We start from the raw sequence: 19,382 nt of genomic DNA on the forward strand, positions 1-19,382 counted from the left end.
TTTCCTAATAACTACAGTAAGTTACCTTCCTAATTTGTAGGCAACACTAATACATATGCTAGAAAAATCTGATTTATCCATTGAGCGTATATCAAATTCTCTCCTTAATTTAACAAATTACGCAAAAAATGCGAAGTATACAAATAGGAGCCAATTAAATCAATTAATGTTGTCCATTTCAGCCAAACCGTCAAATTTTACATGTTGTTGAACTTTGCAAGATACTGTTATATTTGAAAAATATCATTTCATTAGCATTTTTAACTACGAGTTATTTTGAAAATAAATGTTCTTGAAGTAAGTTACAACAGAAACACTACTACTTCAGTCCACTTTATTCACGTTTCTTAGGAAACTCAAAACTATTCAAACTAATATATACCATGTCTACACTCACGACTTCCTGTTTATACGCGTTCTGTGACTAAACACTAACCATCCGAGATACGAAAATCTTCTGGAACAATAAGCGTGAGTGTTAAGAATCACACAAATAATTTATCTTGTTATAAACCTGTCAAGAAAAGGCTCACTTATGTTGAGCAACTGAACAGGTCCTTTAAAAAGCTACTCTTCAAACTGAAAGTACTGATTGTGTTGAAAAGGATGTTGTTGTTGTTTTTTTGTCAGAGTATATTCAGAAGAGAATTAAGCTATCATTGTGAACATAAAACGAAACATGTTGGATTTTTTCTCTAACGAACCGCTTTATTTGTAAGAGATAGATACTTTAACATAGAGTGAAAGGTTGATGGTCACTATGTCTAAGGTACTCTTCACACAGTGGAAAACGAAATCTCCTAATTTTCTGGATTACTTATAGCATCACAAAACGTGTATGCACATTTCTTTAAGTGTATCCAGTCGTCCTTGAATAATCTTTGACAAATGTATATATTTTTAATAAGAACTTTCAAGCCATTTCAAAATCCCCGAGTCGGCTGAGGAAGAAAAGCTACTACTGATTAAATAAAGTATCTTGGTTTTTCAACATATATGTGCAATAACTCAACAAAACTATGCAATAACGTTATTACTAAAAGCGTTGTAATAGAACAGGCTGTAGAGCTGCGCAATGAAAGTTCAAATCATCATCAATATGTATTCTGTAGCATACCTGTAAGTATTGAAATATATATTTTAGATGGTGCTTGATATAGAGTTTGTCATATGTGTTGTAAAGTACAATAAAATCACAATTAAGTTTTGTTTCGGTCCAGATCACTAGTTTACTGTCAGTATTGTTTAAAATACTCATGCATATTTAATTTTTGTTTGTTTGGGAATTTCGCACAAAGCTACTCGAGGGCTATCTGTGCTAGCCGTCCCTAATTTAGCAGTGTAAAACTAGAGGGAAGGCAGCTAGTCATCACCGCCCACCGCCAACTATTGGGCTACTCTTTTACCAACGAATAGTGGGATTGACCGTCACATTATACACCCCCAGGCTGGGATCTAGGTTTAGGTTATTGTATGATTTTTATAATAATAACACGCAATCAATTTTTCATATCCATTTTATTACGAAATATAACATGAGTAAGCATTTCCACAATAGTTTATGTAGCTCAGAAACTAAAAGCAAGTGATATCATTGAGACGTTCATTGTTCACTTCTGAACATTTTTAACTGGAATATTATGAGTTAAATACAAACAGGTCAGTTCGACTAAAGCTACAAAATGTGAAAACACCAGGTTAGACGGTACATGTTAACTCAAATTTTACATTAAGTTAGTTTTTGTTTTTTGCTTTTATGTGTACATGTCTAGTTCTAATGTCATAAAGCAAGTACAATGAACTTCGTACAAACCAAAAAACGTCCATAATTTGACTTTTATCATAGATGATATTAAAAATTAAAAGACTGGGGTCAAATTATGAAAAACTTTATGCAAAATCAGAAAAGATTAATAAATTATTTCAAGGTAAACAATATCTCAATAAGATAATACCAAAAGTACGAAATTATTGATTTCTGTATCTCTCATACACGTATGGCCTAGCGCGTAAGGCGTGCGACTCGTAATCCGAGGGTCGCGGGTTCGCGCCCGCGTCGCGCTAAACATGCTCGCCCTCCCAGCCGTGGGGGGTGTATAATGTGACGGTCAATCCCACTATTCGTTGGTAAAAGAGTAGCCCAATAGTTGGCGGTGGGCGGTGATGACTAGCTGCCTTCCCTCTAGTTTTACACTGCTAAATTAGGGACGGCTAGCACAGATAGCCCTCGAGTAGCTTTGTGCGAAATTTCCAAACAAACAAACAAACAAAAACAAACTCATACACGTAATTTAAACGCCAATGACACCGTTTTAACAAATGTTATTCCGCTAAATTTCACTTGCCATCTCTTGAACTATTATATTAGTCGAATTATTTCATGCATCTTTGGTCGATTTACCTCAAATTAGTAGTAACTGTCAATCTTACATAAATCGGCTATTTTTTCTAGTTTGTCACAAGTGCAATCAAAATTTAAAAAAAATTATTGTTGCATTCACTTTAAAACTGAGGCTTTCATAAGACATTGACATAAATGATGCACACAAAACCTAAAATATCTGTCGATACCTAATGAACTTAGACTTTTTACAAGACTTAAATGGCTAAAAGTACATATTGGTACTTGAAACACGTTGACATTTTAGGGCTGTGAATATGTGTAAAATACCACCTTAATAACAAATTCATTGTGACTTTACTACATCTAGGATGGTCTCTTGTGAACAGGTACCACCTGTGAAGTCTGAGAAATGTGCTCTCCACAAACGTTAATACTTTTCAAAAGCTTAGGCATTCAGACTATGAATCAGCTTTAAGAATGTCCAGCACTGCTTTCTTTGCTATAAAGACCATTCATACAGAATGTTTAATGACTGATTATAAAGTTTGTAGAATGATGAGAGTTTTAAAGTAATGCCAGAATATGAGTTTTAGGCAAAAAGTAAATAATTTGTTATTCATTTTGTCATGTTCCTTGTGAAGGGCTGTGGTGGGAATGTTATGGTGGAATTGTATTCCTGTTTGAGAATTATCTTTGTCTAAATGTCCATGGACAGCAAGATATCCCAAATGAGTACATTGTAGGCAAACACAATAGTGTTTTGGTCAGCAGAATAATGTGTTTTTTCAGCAGATTAAAGCATGTATGACCCATGCCTTGTTTTAAAGTAATAATATTGTTTTTTTAGGATATACAGCCCATCCAAGGACTGTAAAACATTTTCATATCAACAGAAGGTATTACACTATTAATAACAAATCTAGGATAATGAGTTGTTTTTTTTTAATTTGAAGAAAAACACACAGTGAGATGTTTGTTACTGAAAAAATTTGTTTATCAAATATACTACAAGTAAATGAAACTAAGCAAGTCAAAGATTCATTTATAAATAAAATTGCAAAATTAAAAAAAAAGAAGACCATATTTGGCTAAACAAATATCAAACACAAAATACTTTAAGATGAATAAACTTAATAAAATGAGCCTTTAGCAATGGCCATTATCTTGTTGTTACACAAATTCATTTGTGACAGCACCAGGAAATGGGTGAGCAATGGATAGCAGAATCCCATTTACATAACATCTTGCTGTCAGGAATTCTTCACCCACCAAACAGGTCTGTACAACCCTGCATGCAGATACTAACCCTAGACCATGACTGATCCATACCAAAAGGCATGATGATGGACAATGTTACAGGCCAAATGTTGCTCTTTTTCCAAACCCTCACATATTGATCATTAGAAGATACACAGAACCTGCTCTTATCTCTGAGTAGTACAAAGGTCTACTGCTGAAGAGTCCAGGTGAAATGTTTCTGGGTAAATGCCAGCTGGGTTCTTTGATGCCTTGTAGTTAGTACAAGGGCTTTAACTGGTATTCTGGACCTAAGTGCAGCCTCATGGAGCCTGTTCCTGATTGTTGAGTATGATACATGCACTCCAGTCGCTTGCTGAAACTCAATCACGAGGTTCCTAGTGCTACTAGTGTGGTTTCTAAGGGCTAAAATTTACATATATCAGTTGTCTACTGGACCTGTATCCCTTCCATGACCCTAACCTGGCCTCTTGAAGTATTCTCCCATGGCCTAGCATTTGTGCCACATTCTGTTGACTACAAATTGTGACACCTCCATAATCTTCTCGGTGACGAGAAACTCACTTGAAATAAAAATGTATCTCAGAACAGCTGGTATGGGTATTAACACTATTATTGATAAAGAGGGAACAACATTTCAACCTTCCTAGGTCATCTTCTTAAACTGAAGATGACCTAGGAAAGTTGAAACGTTGTTCTCTCCTTATCAATAAAAGTGTTAACACCCATACCAGCCATGTTAAGATACATTTTTACCTCCATAACCTGTGCCACTTCAGCCTGGATGTAGCCCCCATGAAGCAGTGACTACTTTGCAAACTTAGTTTCAGTTAATTAGTTTCCGATAGCTTGCACGTTCTTTGCAAATGTTGATACCAGAAAAACAATCTATAAATCTAGCATTATCTCAACAATAAACAACCTTTTTTTTGAAACTAACCAAATGGTTAGTTTCAAATGATTAGGAAAGTTGGGTTTGCAGAATTTGAATCATTTCTCATAAAGGCCTATTACATAAGGAATCATTAGTACATAAATTTGCAATATCTAGATAGAATTAATGTAATCCCATATAATAAGCATGCTAAATCTGAAGAAAAAAAATTGATAACTGAAAAAGTAGATAAATTTAATTAAACCTCATTATCCTTTAATTTTTGTGAATAGTGTAATTTGAAAGGTTAAACTACACCTTCCAGTTGTAATTCTCTGCCTAAGTTTTTGAAACAATACTTGAGATAAACTGCACACAACATTTGTGGCAACCTATTGTAGTTCAGGTCAAGGGTGGTAGAACATCTCACCATCTGTAATCATAATAATCTTGCAGACTCTTAACTGCTATTTATCCTCACTTATACTCACAATACCAACATTGTAAACATTCACTGCTTAATGAAAATGCATGGTGAACTATTCTTCTAAACAGAACATGTTCTTTAATTCTAGGGGATACATATCAAGTGGTAAAATTCACATACTCCTTTGTATAGTTAGGACGTGTAAACCTGTTACTTGTTTTTGCTTATGTTTGCTAATTACGCTTTTAAGATAAAAAGCTCTTTAACCTAACCATTGGTATAAATCTAACTTTTATACATACATAAGCTGTGAAAACATAGTTACATTTTTCTTAATATACATAGAATGTTGATCCATGTATAGTAATTTCACTGTGCTAGATTGTTTACATGTAGTCCTAAGCTTGGCCTCAGTAATGTCTCTTTATACACTTGGCCAACTCACTGGACAATGTTTTAACGTGACTTTCTGGCAGTTTGTTCATTGGTAAAAATAGATATTCTGAAAACTCTGATTTCTCTTTTCCATCACTGGGGTTATCTTAACGATGTATCACTCTTGGAGCCTTAGAATAATATGAGGCTGAATATAATTCTAAGTAAAGTTAGATATTGCTCAGATTTTTGCATATGTGTTTTTATTGTGAATTCATATAAGAATTTTGCCTTGTTTGTGTCAAGTGATGTCCTCTTTCAGTTGCCTAAAACAGTTAAGCCAACTTTGAAAAAAGAAAAAAAGAGAAAGTATCACAATTTTTTGTTCAATCATAGGGTTCCTTGTTGATTTGTTTTATAAAGTGTTTTTATTAATTAACATTTTGTGATAGTCCTTTTCATTTGCAGTCAATTTAAACTTACTGGCACTTATTGAAGATCTTACTATGTATTGCTTTTCTGTAGTCCAGTAATTCATTCAGCAATTTTAAGTGCATTTTACAGTACCACATGGTATTAATTTGTTAGTTTAATGTTGCAGCTAAACTTTATCACCACAAATTATTTATATGGGTGCAAACGTTTTGCAGTTAAAGAAAACATCATAGTTTTTTAAAACAATTAGAAAATGTGGATTCAATAAGGGAATCAAATACGGAATATCAAAGCTCAATAATCAGACTCTTTTCAACTCCAACAGTGTTAAATATTGATAATTGTGATACTCAGAAGACAATTTTACATTTCTTAATGATGTTTACAAATTAATATTCCTTTACAACAAACTATTTTTGTAAGTTTTGTTTAAAAAAATTCATAAAATTGAGAGCTTTGGAATAGTTGACTCTTTGAAAGCTCTCAGGTTTTTAGGTCTTTTTAAAGCAATATATAGTAGTAAATTTGTTTGTGCTTTGGTAAAAAGCAGTGGCTAAACGTATGTTTCAATACATTTTAAGTCAATTTGTTATAAATGGTATGAGGATCAATCATGTGTTGTTTTCAATCTAAAACATAGATTACTGATTTTTTAAAACTTTTTGAAGAGTGAATATAAAATGTACAGTGAAACATAAAAATGACAGAAAAGTGCCTTTTTTAAATACCATTATATAAATCAACAATACAATTTTTAGGTTAATGTGTACCATAAAGCAAAGTTTTTTGGATTGCATACTCATTTCAATAATTTTTCTTCCTGAAGCATTTCAGATTTACTTTGTAAACATTTCTATTAATCATGTAAGGAAAACAAGTAGTTTAACCTTGTTGCATGAAGAATAATTGTACATTAAGAATGTTTTGAAATTTCACAAATCCAGTCCTTGTTTTTGTTACAAAATGAAACTTTAGGTTATGCACTTACTTTTATTCAGTTCATCAGTTCTTAAAACCTGAAAATAGTTGTTTTACCATACACAGATTAAAATTTATTAAACACTCATTTGGGCAGTTCATCCACATATACAATTTAGGGGTAAGTTAAAACCAATATTTAGGATATTAAAATATTCTCATTATAAGGATGTAATTCACCTAAAAATGTTTGTTTTGTAACTGAGTGATTTACAAGGTTATTTGTCGTTGCTGTACAAAGAGACATATATATATATATATATATATATATCCTATCACTTGGTACCTATTTATAAAAATAAACAATCACATGCATATATGAGAGGAAATTACATCAAGCACTTTAGCAAAGTATAGTGCAGCAAGTTCTGGCAGTTTTAAGATAAGTAGAGCTGAGAATGAGCTGTAATAAAAGATTTATGAGTCTTGTTATTACCAGTTTGAAGTGCGTCATAAACTTGTACACTATTCCTCTTCAGGAGAATAAAGGGTTTATCTAACTATTTCATCACACTTCTTAAGCACAACCTTTCATTCTCCTGAAGAAGAAGAATGAACTATTTAAAAGTGCTCAAGTTTTGGGTTTCCTTTGAAAACCAATACAACTTTTCTGTGTGATCTTGTGTTCTAACTTTTTAAACAGAATAAAACTGTACATTCCTGTTAGTTTTTTTCCCAATTTGTCATCTCTTGCAAGTTTGCTTTTTTTTTTACTTATGGACTTTATTTTGATGATGGAAATGCTAAATATTATGGATATTCAATTCATGGCTCAAAAGAATAATGACTTATATTTCTTAACAGATTTTTTCCAGTCTTAATTATTGAGTTTTAAATCAATAAGAATGGTAATACATTAAAGTGTTAGATGCTTTTTCAACAGAATATTTCCAGTATTGTTTGAAAAGTTGATAATAGGTATTTGTTAAGCAAATGTTTATGAAAAATAAGTTTAAACACCTTTGAAAAACTTTTTTCTACAGCCCTAAGTATCTAGTTTTAAAGTTATAGAAAAGACAGTGTGTTAAATATGTGACTAGAAACAGTAAATGTAAATGCTTCTTTGATGATATGGTTTTTAGTTTTATATACATATTTTCAGGCAGAAAAAATTTTAACATACTAAAATAGTCTATAGGAATAGTAATGAAATATGCTTAAGTTTAGACTGTATTAAAAAGTATTACTGCATATTTAGCTTAATTTTAGCACATTTACAATACATGCATATTTTTACTTCTTAATTTAAGGGCCAACTTTAGTCACCTAATCTAGAAACAGTAAAGATAACCATATATTAAAGTTTTGGCTAAAAACAATACAGAAAGATGTTTCCTTTAACTTTTATAATTTCTGGTTTTAATAATCCAGTTTTTAAAAAAAGTAAAAAATCATGAAATATTAAAGTTGTGATTATAAGGAACAAGTATATGGTGTATCAAACATATGTGACTAGAAGTTTGTTATCCATTTATAAAGAAACTGTAGTGTTAAAACTTGTAGCTAAAAATAATAATGCCTATATTTAACTAACATATACAGTTTTACTTTTAGATGTCCAGTTGACAAAGTAGAGCCACTCCTCTACAGATCCAATGGTTCTCTGGTTGATCAGTTGGTAGGCACATAGAGATGACAAAATTTGTTGAGTGGCCTGTTGTAGAAAGAGTGCCCCTTCTTTCACTAGTCTTGTAGACTGGACACAGGTAACTGTGGGCTTGTTGACATTCTGATTTATGAATAGGTTTTAGCCATACCTGAATCCAAAAGAAACAAAATGTGAGAAATTCCAAGCTATCACATTTGCAGATTTCAGTGTTAATGGAGCTAGAGAAAATAAAGAAATTACTAGTTCAGTCTAATGATCAGATAAAATTACTGATGTAACTAATCTTGCCTACAGAAATGTTTCAAATACTTCTGTTGTTACAGTAATTGTTAACTGAAAGTCCTAACTTTTCTTTTAAGTAACTTGTAGTCACATTTATAACCAGAGAATACTTCATGATGATGAGAAAACCCACTTGTAAAGAAAATTATATATTTAAAAACAGCTGGTATGGGTAGAGAAAAACATTCTATCAGACACAAACAAATTTAAACCAATACACACAAATCCAACAAAGACACATGAAATGCAACTAAACAAAGTATACTAAAAATGAGAAAAGCCAACACAATTTCAAAAAAGTTTTATTCCTACCTATGCAAGAGCAACTCACGCACACCACAAATATATGGCATCCCCAAACCTCATAAACCAGATTGTCCACTACGACCAATAAAGTCCATATATGAATCGTTTAATTACAATCTTGGTAAATACATAGCATGGGCATTCTCCAAATATGTAACATCAGCCAGCTCATTCATCAAAGGCTCCTTTAATTTCAAATTTAACCTTAATCAACTTAATCATAAAGCCTTAATGGCCAGTTTTGATGTCATATCCCTCCTTACAGAAGTCCCAACCACTGAAGCCTGCAAGATAGCTTTAGAACTCTATATCCGAGACTCTAACCCATCTATAGACATTCCCAGCAACCAGTTAGCAACCCTCCTAGAATTCACCACTATGAAGACAAACTTCAAGTTCAACAACCACAACTATATACAAACAAATGGCCTAAGCATGGGCAATCCAGTATCACCAGTTCTAGCCAATATTTTTATGACACAAGTTGAAACACAAGCAATTAACACAGCATTGTATCTACCACTATACTGGTACAGATACGTAGACGACACGGTTGCGGGATTAACATCTACAGAACACACACTTAATTTTTTCAATCACATTAACTCTATACATCCCAACATCAACTTCACATGTGAACAGGAAGAAAGCAATCAAATATCATTTCTTAACCTCAAAATTACAAGAACCGATACACAATTTAAAACAGAAATCCACCGAAAAATCATCCATACTGGACTATACATTCCTTGGGACTCAGCACACGAAACAAAACAAAAACTCAACATATTAAGAAACCAAATAAACACAGCTATAAAACAATGCTCACCAGATAAAATTAACTATGAATTAGACAAAATAAAACAATACTTCATCAACATCAATAAGTTTCCTCCACAAACCGTAGAAAACATTATACGCACACACCTAGACAAAAAGCAAAATCAACCAACAAAAGTAAATATATCTCACGAATCAAAAAAATCACGAAACCATATACTACTGCATACCATATATTCCCGACATCAGCAGAAAAATAACCAACATTTGGCAAAAACTAGTAACAAAATATGACATTCCAGTTATTACCAAATTTATTCAAAAACCAGACACAAAATTAAGGTCTATACTATGTAAAAACTACACTGATAAACACAAGACCAACATTATTTATAAAATACAGTGTGATAACTGCCATAACAACTATATTGGAGAAACAAGTAGAAAAATGGAAACCAGATTCAAAGAACACAAAAAGTCACCTTCACACATTTTCCAACACTGCAAATCATATAAACACAACATAACCATAGAAAACACCCAAATACTAAATAAAGAAACAAACATAAACAAATGCAAAATTAAACAACAACTCAAGCTCAAAATAAACCAATAAAAAGCAACTCCTTTATACCTATATTAATAAATATAATCCAACATCTAAGCATCCCTCTACATTCCTACACTCAATTACACAACCACCTTTAAACGTGGTCAGCTACCTCTCAGTAACCCTTTCTTTCTTTGTGAACCTGATGATGACCAAAGAAGGTCGAAACATTTTTCACTCCTCTACCAGTGCTTTCTCTACCCATGCCAGCCATTCTTAAATATACTTGCCCATTAATAGACATTATAGTTAAAAGAAGTGTCTACTGCTTTTCAAACACTATCCATAGTAACAATTTATTTACATCAGTAACTAGAAAAAATAATACTTAGTGATAGTACTAAACTTGATTATAATACTTAGTGATGGTTCTAAACTTGACTATAATACTTAGTGATGGTTCTACACTTGAGTATAATACTTAGTGATGGTTCTAAACTTGACTATAATTGTACAATAGCCACATTAGTAACTGAAAAAGCATCTACTGATGACTATGAACTTAGCTGTAAGTATACTGCAACTATATCATTAGGCAAAGGAACAAACATTTTTAACCTTGCTTTCATTTTGCTTCATGTATAAGAGCAGACAGAAGCATCTACTGTTTTTTAAAACCATGTTCAAATAGAACACTATAATGACATTGATAAATTAATTGTTCTGAAGGTACTTACTGGAACACTTTAGTCACTTTTAAACACACAAGAAATATAAAATGAATCCTAATCTTGTCTGTAGATAACACGTAGCCAGAAAAAGTACCTACCAAGTTTTCCAGTATTGTTTATATGTACTATTTTGTAGACATTTTAGTAGCAAGAAGTATCAACCAACCATTCTAACTGTGCTCATAAAAACAAATTAGTCATATTAGTAACATGAAATTGCACCTGAAGATGATTTTAAACTTGCCTTAGATAACATGAAGCCACAAGAAATATCTACTGATGATCCTAACCTTGTCTCTAGCAACATTTTAACCTCATCTATAGCACAAAAAATATTTACTGAGAGTTTTACTCAAACATGATGTACAAAGGTGTAGGAGGCAAGTTAAAAGTGTGGGTAGGGAAGAAGGAGGAGGCAAGGTTTCATTTGATTGAGTGAAGTGAGGAAATGCATGCCACAGTTACCTTGCCTTAGGGTTCTGTAAGCTCTTTGATTCTGGATAAAATTTTATGTATTTTCCTGAGAGTAGTTTTCCTATATTGATGCATTTTCACATTACTTACAACTGTTTGCAATGCAGAAAATAGTGAAAAAGAATTCACATTACTAACCACTGGGAGTTGATCAAAGAGAACTTTTGGAAGAGATTCTCCTAGTTGCCACTTTTCACGATCCCATCTAGCCCCATCCAAAAAGAGTCCATGAACATATACACCTGAAATACAATTATTTAAAAATTAGTTAATATCAGGCTAATATGACCCATAAACACATACAATTGTACTATTTTATCAGGTAAATATGTGGTACATAAAGATACTATGTGGTTTTACCTTACTATTTTCATATTGTATACTCATGGGCTTATCAGTTATTGGTATATGTACAGTTTTCACTTAATGTCACAAACAAATTAAGTCAATATAATCATTTTGTTCCTTGTTATTCTATTGATGTCATAGCTATTCTACTCATTGGAGGCATAGCTGTATTGCTTCTTATTGTGTAAGATTATAAACAGATGTATACTTCAAAAAGTAGATCACATGGTATCTTGAGGTTTCAGTCCCCATCCATGATTGAATAAGAATGACTAGTCATGGTGATGAGTGCTCTGGGTAAATCAAACATTACCTGAAAAGTAAAGAACATTGAGCTTAAACAAGGTGGTAGATGGTTTCTGCCTGATCAATTGAATATACCTTATCAAGTAGAGGCAACCATTTCACCTTTGTGAAGACAAGCAAATGCATTATGCATTTGAGTATTAATAAAGACTGTGCATTACTTTATACCCACTCTCTTTCTTTTTTCAGACTCAGCAATTCAATACTACTTTGTAAAAAAATATTTTGTCAAATTTTCTGTTCAGTGGACCTATCCCATTGTTCAAAAGTTCTCAGATTTATCTGAAAATTCCACAAATATAACTGAAATACTTACCTATTAGCAAACAATCTTTTGAATCTTTGAAAGTCTATAAAAGTTTGCATATAAATTCCTGATTCAGTGCTGCCTGCTACATGAGAACTTTTCTGCTTGCGACTAGTCTTGAATATAACTGAAATACTTACTTATTAGCAAACAATCTTTTGAATCTTTCAAAGCCTATAAAAGTTTGCATATAAATTCCTGATTCAGTGCTGCCTGCTACATGAGAACTTTTCTGCTTGCTACTAGTCTTGAAACTTCCTGCTAAAGTTATGTGTTTACACATGATATTGCAACACTGTTGTATGCACATAAGTGGGCAACAACCCTTTTAGTGCAACTGGCATTCTTTGTACAGATTGTTCAACCATCACTTCAAGATTGGGCTAGACGAGATGCACCAGAAGTGGTAACTATGAGGAGAGGTAAATATTTATCAGAAATATATTTTCAGTGTTGAAAAATGTTAGCTTCTAATAACTTTCACACACGTGTAGCTAACATCCCATAATTATTTAAAAATTAGTTTATATCAGGCTAATATGACCCATAAACACATATAATTGTACTATTTTATTAGGTAAATATACTCTTCAGAAAAAGAAATGCAAAAGGCAAAATTGAGACAAATTGTTAACAAGTTTATTCCGGGTAGTTCTGTATGACATGTGTGAAACTTTGCACATTCACTGCTGAACATCCAAAGTTTGCAAAGGCGAAGTCCATGTGGTTATCAAACCACAGGATTATTGTCCTGAACGTCAATAACGAGTATGCCCCCCGTGAGCATCAATAACTCCTGCCCATGGAAGCGATAAGATGACGAATCACATCCTGTGGAATGGCTGTCCACTCAGCCTGCAAAGCTGCTGCAAGCTGAGGTAGAGTCTGCGGTTGAGGTTGTTGCCATCGCAGACGTCGGTGCAACTCGTCCCAAAGATGTTCGATGGGGTTTAAATCTGGTGATCTGAAGGGCTAGGGAAGAACGTTGATGTTGTGGTGTCTCAAGAAGACAGTGGTGAGTCGGGCTGTGTGAGGACGGGCGTTGTCATGTTGAAAAACGTCGTTGACGTTCACCATGATGGGTTGCACATGGGGCCTAAAAATCTCGTAGACGGTTGCGTACGGTCTGATCGGAAATCCTACGCAGCCCTGATATGGTTGAGGCAGTAGACGTCGCAGTGGTGGTCCTATCCCGAAGGTGACGTAACCGGATGTAGCGATCTTGTGCGGGCGTGGTCACACGAGGTCTGCCAGATCGTGGACGGTCACGAGTTGATCCATGTTGTTGGTGACGATTCCATAGACTTGTGATGGTGCTTGGGTGAACATTCACAGCTCTGGCAACATCTGATCGAGATTCGCCTGCTTCCAAGCGACCAATGGCGTTGTTGCGTTGTGCTTCAGTCAGTCTTGGCGTAACTGTATTGCGTGTTGGTGGCTTAACACTGAGCTATGGAAACCGAGAACCCGTCACTTTTATGGGGATTTTGCACACGTTGCACTTGCAGAACATGCAGATCTCTCAAACAAATTTATTGGACACGCATGTGTTTTGGCGTTTTCCTCCGTTTTCAAAGTGCACAACTTTTATTGTCATTTTGGTCTGACAATCAGTGCCTTAACACTTGTCACATCACATACACTGAGCTTGTAACGTTATTACATATATTTTTCTTTAAAATAACAAAAATATCCTTTTTGCATTTCTTGTTTTGAAGAGTATATATGGTACATAAAGATACTATGCGTTTTTACCTTACTATTTTCATATGAAAGATTTGTCCACTCCAAAACTAAGCAGCTTTTGGAATTTTTATTCTGGTTCAAGGTAGAAGGAAAATACTTACCAACTACACCAACAAAGGAACACTGCTCTACTATCATCTGAATTGCACTGGGAACAATCAGGAGGAAGCCTCCATTGTCCACCACCCCAGCAGCTAGGAACTGGTAAATTGCAAGGGCTCCTTTACTCTGCTAGAAGAAGAGGAAGAAGGTGGTGGAGAGTCTGGAGGCATGAAACCTTGGAAGATAATGTAATTGATTACCATAAAAACCTTATTTTGAAAAGCAGGCTAGTCCAGAATTATTCAACCAGGATCATAAGGTTTGTTTTTCTTTGTTTTTTTTTAATTTTGTGCAAAAATACACGAGAGCTATCTCCACTACCCATCCCAAATTTAGCAGTGTAAGACTAGAGGGAATGCAGCTAGTAATCATCATTCACTGCCAATTCTTGGACTACTCTTTTACCAACAGATAGCAGGATTGGCCAACACATTATAATGCCTCAACAGCTGAATGAGCAAGCATGTTTGGTGTGACTGGGATTTGAACTTGCAACCCTCAAAATTGTGAGCTGAATGCCTTAAGCACCTGGCCATGCCAGGCCAGATCAGGACCAATGCTGACATTATCTTACTCATGGTAGACCACAGGTACATACAGTCTGGTATGGTCCCAATTTATAATGCAAATACCATAAGGGAACCTTTAGCAGTATTGTGAACACCCTATCTCAATAGTAAGTGTTATAGATCTTAAAGGCTAAACAGTGGCAGCATGTAAAATGGGTGACTGTAACTGGAAGGAAATTAAAAAACTTACCCACTCAAATTTGAATCAAGGAGTGTAGAATGGCAATGAGCTGTAAAGGTGTCCAGAGGAGGAGAACAAGATAGACAGATGATATAAAGAATGTGTGATGAAGGTTTTTGGTGTGGTCTACATAATAGCCTGCATGATCTCCAACAACACATACTGGAATTGGGCAGACAGAGAGAGGATGATGATGATCCTGGTGTGAGGAAACCAGGAAAGTACAATGAAAAGAAGAATATAAGAAAAAATAAGCCAACTAGAAAATGGCAAACCTAACAGGTAAGGTTCACAGGGGAAAGGTCTTGGGTTAGAGGTATTTAAATGGATAAAATAGTGGAAACAAAACAACAGAATGAAGCTGTGTGGGAGAGCATGAAGAGAACAGATAATATGACCTGGATCACAGTGAGAATACAAATGGAGAATGGAAGGGAGGGAAATTGGTGGGAACATGACATCACAAAAATAAATGTAAAAGATGCATGTCCTAATATTAAGTGAATACACCCAATAGTGATAAGTGGCCATGGCATCAAACAGCAAACAGTGGCACAACTACAACCAGGTGGTTTCTGTTTTTCATCATCCAGTCTGTGGTAGGAATAGGGTCTCCACTGTCTACATTCTAAACCCAGAAAATGGAAGGGAAATCGCATTTCCATTCCAGAAAAACATCTTGGTAACAGCACTGGAAATTTATTGTCCATTCCAAGATAGAAAAAGGATCTCTAACAAGTATGTGTAAGAACATATGAAGGCTGGCTCCATGCTGAACCAACACCATACCACCTTGGAAAAGACAACTGAGAGGTGGTAAGGTATGGATATAGGTATAAGGTAGAGGCGACTAAAGGTTTGAACAGATGTTGGGTAAAGGCATGGAGAACTAAATGTAGATTTTAATCCAGAAGGAGAGCAGGACGTGTAAGAAGAAATGAATGAAACAAAAAGGAGAGGACAGAAGAGGAAAATACACAAAGAGAATGGGGGAAAAAAACATAAGACAGTGGATAATTCTGCCCTATAGTATGCAATGGTAGATATAAATAAATTACTGTTGAACAGCCATGTAAAATACAGCAGTATGAAGAACATTAGAATGGGAAGGAAGATATCCATAGTGTAGAGACCAATGGCTGAAAAGGCTCCATTTTCTCTTATAAACCAATAAAAAAAGAAGGAGAGACTGGGCAGAGGAGATATGCTACATGTATGGAGAGTCCATATATGTCACAACGTACCAGAAAAGGTGTAGTGATGGCACAGAAAATTGAAGTTGACTGAGTGGGACAGAGAAAGTGGTAACAGAGGGGATGACTGAAGGAGCTGAAATAATGGAAACAATGGATGAGCAAGAGAGAATGGAGTAATAAGGACTCATTATGGAGCACTGTGGATAAGAGATAAAAGCTAAGGAAGGAGGCAGATATGAGGATAACAAGAAAAGTACAGGAAGGTCTAATCTAACTTGAGGTATCTACCATGAAAGACAGGTATAGGAATTTGAGACCAGCTGGTAAATGAGGGGATAGTAAATGCATCCACAAAAGCAACTGAAGACACATCGACTGATCACAATACGTGAAGAATAGTGTTAGGATGTGATAACAGATCTGCAGAATAGGATGCGACAAGGTAATAGGCAAATGTGTTGAAATTGGGCCATGAAAAGTAGATCTCACATTAGTAAATAAAGCAAAAAAGAATGAGTGCCCCACTACTAGTCAATGGATGAGAGAACCACCAAATTATCATAATGGATCAAGACCAAATGACCCTTTACTGATTGTAGAGAATGATATGTAGAGAGGGGAATAAATTAATGCAACCAACATGGACAAAAACTCAGGTAACATATGAATGCATGGAAAGGAGAGGCAAGCATTCAAGATATCCACTCAAGTCAATCATAGACCAAGAGTAAATGCTTACTCAGTGAGGATAGACTCCATGATGAAACAAAAAATGCAAAAAAAAAAAAAGTTAAAAACTGGAGATAACTATTAAAGGATACAACACCTGCTACAATGAGGAATTGTAAACAAACAGCAAAAGAACCCCAGGTAAAGGTGACTGACTGATTCGATAGCACCCTTGTCCATAAGATCTTGCACTGCTTTGAAGAAACACTGCCAATGAAAGAGGAAAGGAAATGGGCAGTAAGAATAGTGGAGGAGAGCAGAAATAAAGATGAAAGTCCTTCTGATCCAAGGATTAGGGGTGAATGTTTGATATATATGCAACTTGACACCAAAAACCATGAAGCAGTGAATGGTGAAGGTGAAATGAAGGAGGGCAGGACACAGGAACAGTGCAGAGCATGAGAGAGCTGTAAAACACAAAAGACAAAAGAGAGGAAAGTTGAGAAGCAGCCTCTACCCTAGACATTAGTGTTAGGAAGACCTTTGTATACTGGCTGGCATCAAACCATGGTCAAGTAGGTAAGGAGGAGGGAGATGCACATGTGACAAAAAGTACACACTATCCAAAAGATCCAAACAACAGAGGAGCCAACTATGTAAGAAAAAAGGAAAGAAAGAGAAGGAGAGTATGAGCCACCATCAAAAATCCCTTAGAGGAATGGTGAATAGGTATTGTTAAAAGAAGTAGAAAGAAAAGGGAACAAAGCATAGAGGTGAGACATTGATGGAAAATGTGGGTCTGAAAATCACATTATGGTTATAGGGTTTGAACACTATGCCTGAATTAAAAGCTTGAAGGGCAGGGAGTCCAAAAATTAAACTGGTACGCTGACCACAGAGCTTGGCTACAAACTGAACAGCATGGACCTGGAAATTTGGGGAAGGAAGGAAATATAATAATCAAATAAAAAGTGTCTTGTTATCCCACAGCAGGTAAAGAGGAAGTTGAAGTTACCTTCACTTGTGAATTAATGATGTAGAAATAAAAGGTCACAAAATCTGCAGAAACCAAAAAGTTGGAAAAATGAAAACCCAAATTTAATACCTCCACAATAGTTAGTGTTTTTATAGACACTTCCAAAAAATGCCTACATCTCAAAAGTTCATAACTAAAAAAAAAGTCTTTAAAATAAGTGCCAAATGGAAAAGTGATGATGGAACAATCAGTTTAGAGGGAGACAGCTGTAATAGAAGGGTGTGCCATACTCTGAAGTTTGTTCTGGAATGATTTGATTAATTGTACGAGACTAGAAACTCTTACCATCTTCAGGAGGTCTTAGATATTCTTTCTCTTTTAGTACCATATAGTCAAACACCAACAAGTCTATAGGGATGGCATACTTTCGAGCAAAATTTTGCTGCCCTCCTGTTAGAAATGCTTGGGTGAAGAAAAATCCAGACAACCAGAAAACTGAAGGTGGGCCATTGTCATACCACTCCTGTAAATACATTGTGGTTCAATTAACTGTTCTTGGTAAATTTTGAAAAAAAACTACACAAGAAGTAATTTTTTATAAATACTCTTTTATTTTTAAATATTTCTAGGATTGAAGTCAGTTTATGTTAATTATCAATATTTAAAAAAAAATTATTTTTTTAAGAACTTTTTGTCATCTAGATAATAAAAATATATTGTTTATTTATATGGAATATAAAGGTCGTTTTTTTTTTAACTGTTATTAAAAGGTATAAATCCCTCCAGTATGAACTACAAATTTTGAAAAGCAATAAAAATACAAAATATATTACTTACATTTTGCTAAATACTAGATAGGAAATACTTGGTTAAGGAAGAATAAAATATTTAAAAAATATGTGAACTTTAATACTAAGCCCTTTCTTGCAGCTCTAATAAATTATCAATAAGTATCACTAAATAAAATTAAAATAAAACACTTCACTTGAAAGAATTGCAGCCTCTTTAAGAAATCATTGACGTAACTTCCAAGCTGCTTCAATGAAGGATAAGATTTGAACATCCAGAGGGCTGGAATTCGACCCTGTAGAATACTGTTGGCCACTTGTTCAAGTTCAGAGGACATGACCACCAGTCCCTGCAAGTATTAGAAGTTACAACAGAGATCAAACAGTTCTTTTTTAGATGTATTGTATGTATATGCATTATAAATTCATATGTAAAAAAAATAAAATAGATCCTTTAGATTTTTTTCACTGAACACCATGCCAATTATAATCACCAGCCCATAACTGATATTATATCAAATGATAATGGTACAAAAGCTTTGTACATATAATTACACTAACAAACTTCATATCATATACATGTAAAAACGGCTCGTTTGGGTTGAGAGAATATTTTACGTAGAGGAGCGAACAACGTTTCGACCTTCTTCGGTCATCGTCAGGTTCACAAAGAAAGAAAGAGGTAACTGACTGGAAGCTGTCCACATGTTTGAAAGGGGTTGTGTAACCGAGTGTTGGAATGTAGAGAGCAGTGTTAGATGTTTGAATATAT

At 34.4% G+C, this 19,382-nt stretch overlaps 1 protein-coding gene and 1 long non-coding RNA gene across 3 annotated transcripts in view; one reads left to right on the forward strand and one right to left on the reverse strand.

The window, feature by feature from the left end:
* The first annotated feature begins 415 nt into the window (after positions 1–415).
* Positions 416–19,056, forward strand: LOC143222235 (uncharacterized). Of its 2 annotated transcripts, XR_013012111.1 has the most exons (4): positions 416–471; positions 8,245–8,396; positions 18,205–18,323; positions 18,815–19,056. It is a non-coding gene; the product is annotated as an uncharacterized LOC143222235 (long non-coding RNA). The 2 variants fall into 2 exon arrangements; XR_013012110.1 differs by lacking the exons at positions 18,205–18,323; positions 18,815–19,056 and adding an exon at positions 14,212–14,341.
* LOC143222234 (dynein axonemal heavy chain 7-like) overlaps positions 7,393–19,382 on the reverse strand; it is a 243,208-nt gene continuing 231,218 nt past the window's right edge. The window contains 4 exon segments of the mRNA XM_076448457.1: positions 7,393–8,447; positions 11,561–11,664; positions 18,168–18,345; positions 18,808–18,960. Of these exon segments, the coding sequence (XP_076304572.1) occupies positions 8,241–8,447; positions 11,561–11,664; positions 18,168–18,345; positions 18,808–18,960 (642 nt within the window). The 3' untranslated portion in view covers positions 7,393–8,240.

This window comes from Tachypleus tridentatus, chromosome 8, assembly GCF_004210375.1.
Source record: "Tachypleus tridentatus isolate NWPU-2018 chromosome 8, ASM421037v1, whole genome shotgun sequence".
Taxonomy (NCBI): domain Eukaryota; kingdom Metazoa; phylum Arthropoda; class Merostomata; order Xiphosura; family Limulidae; genus Tachypleus; species Tachypleus tridentatus.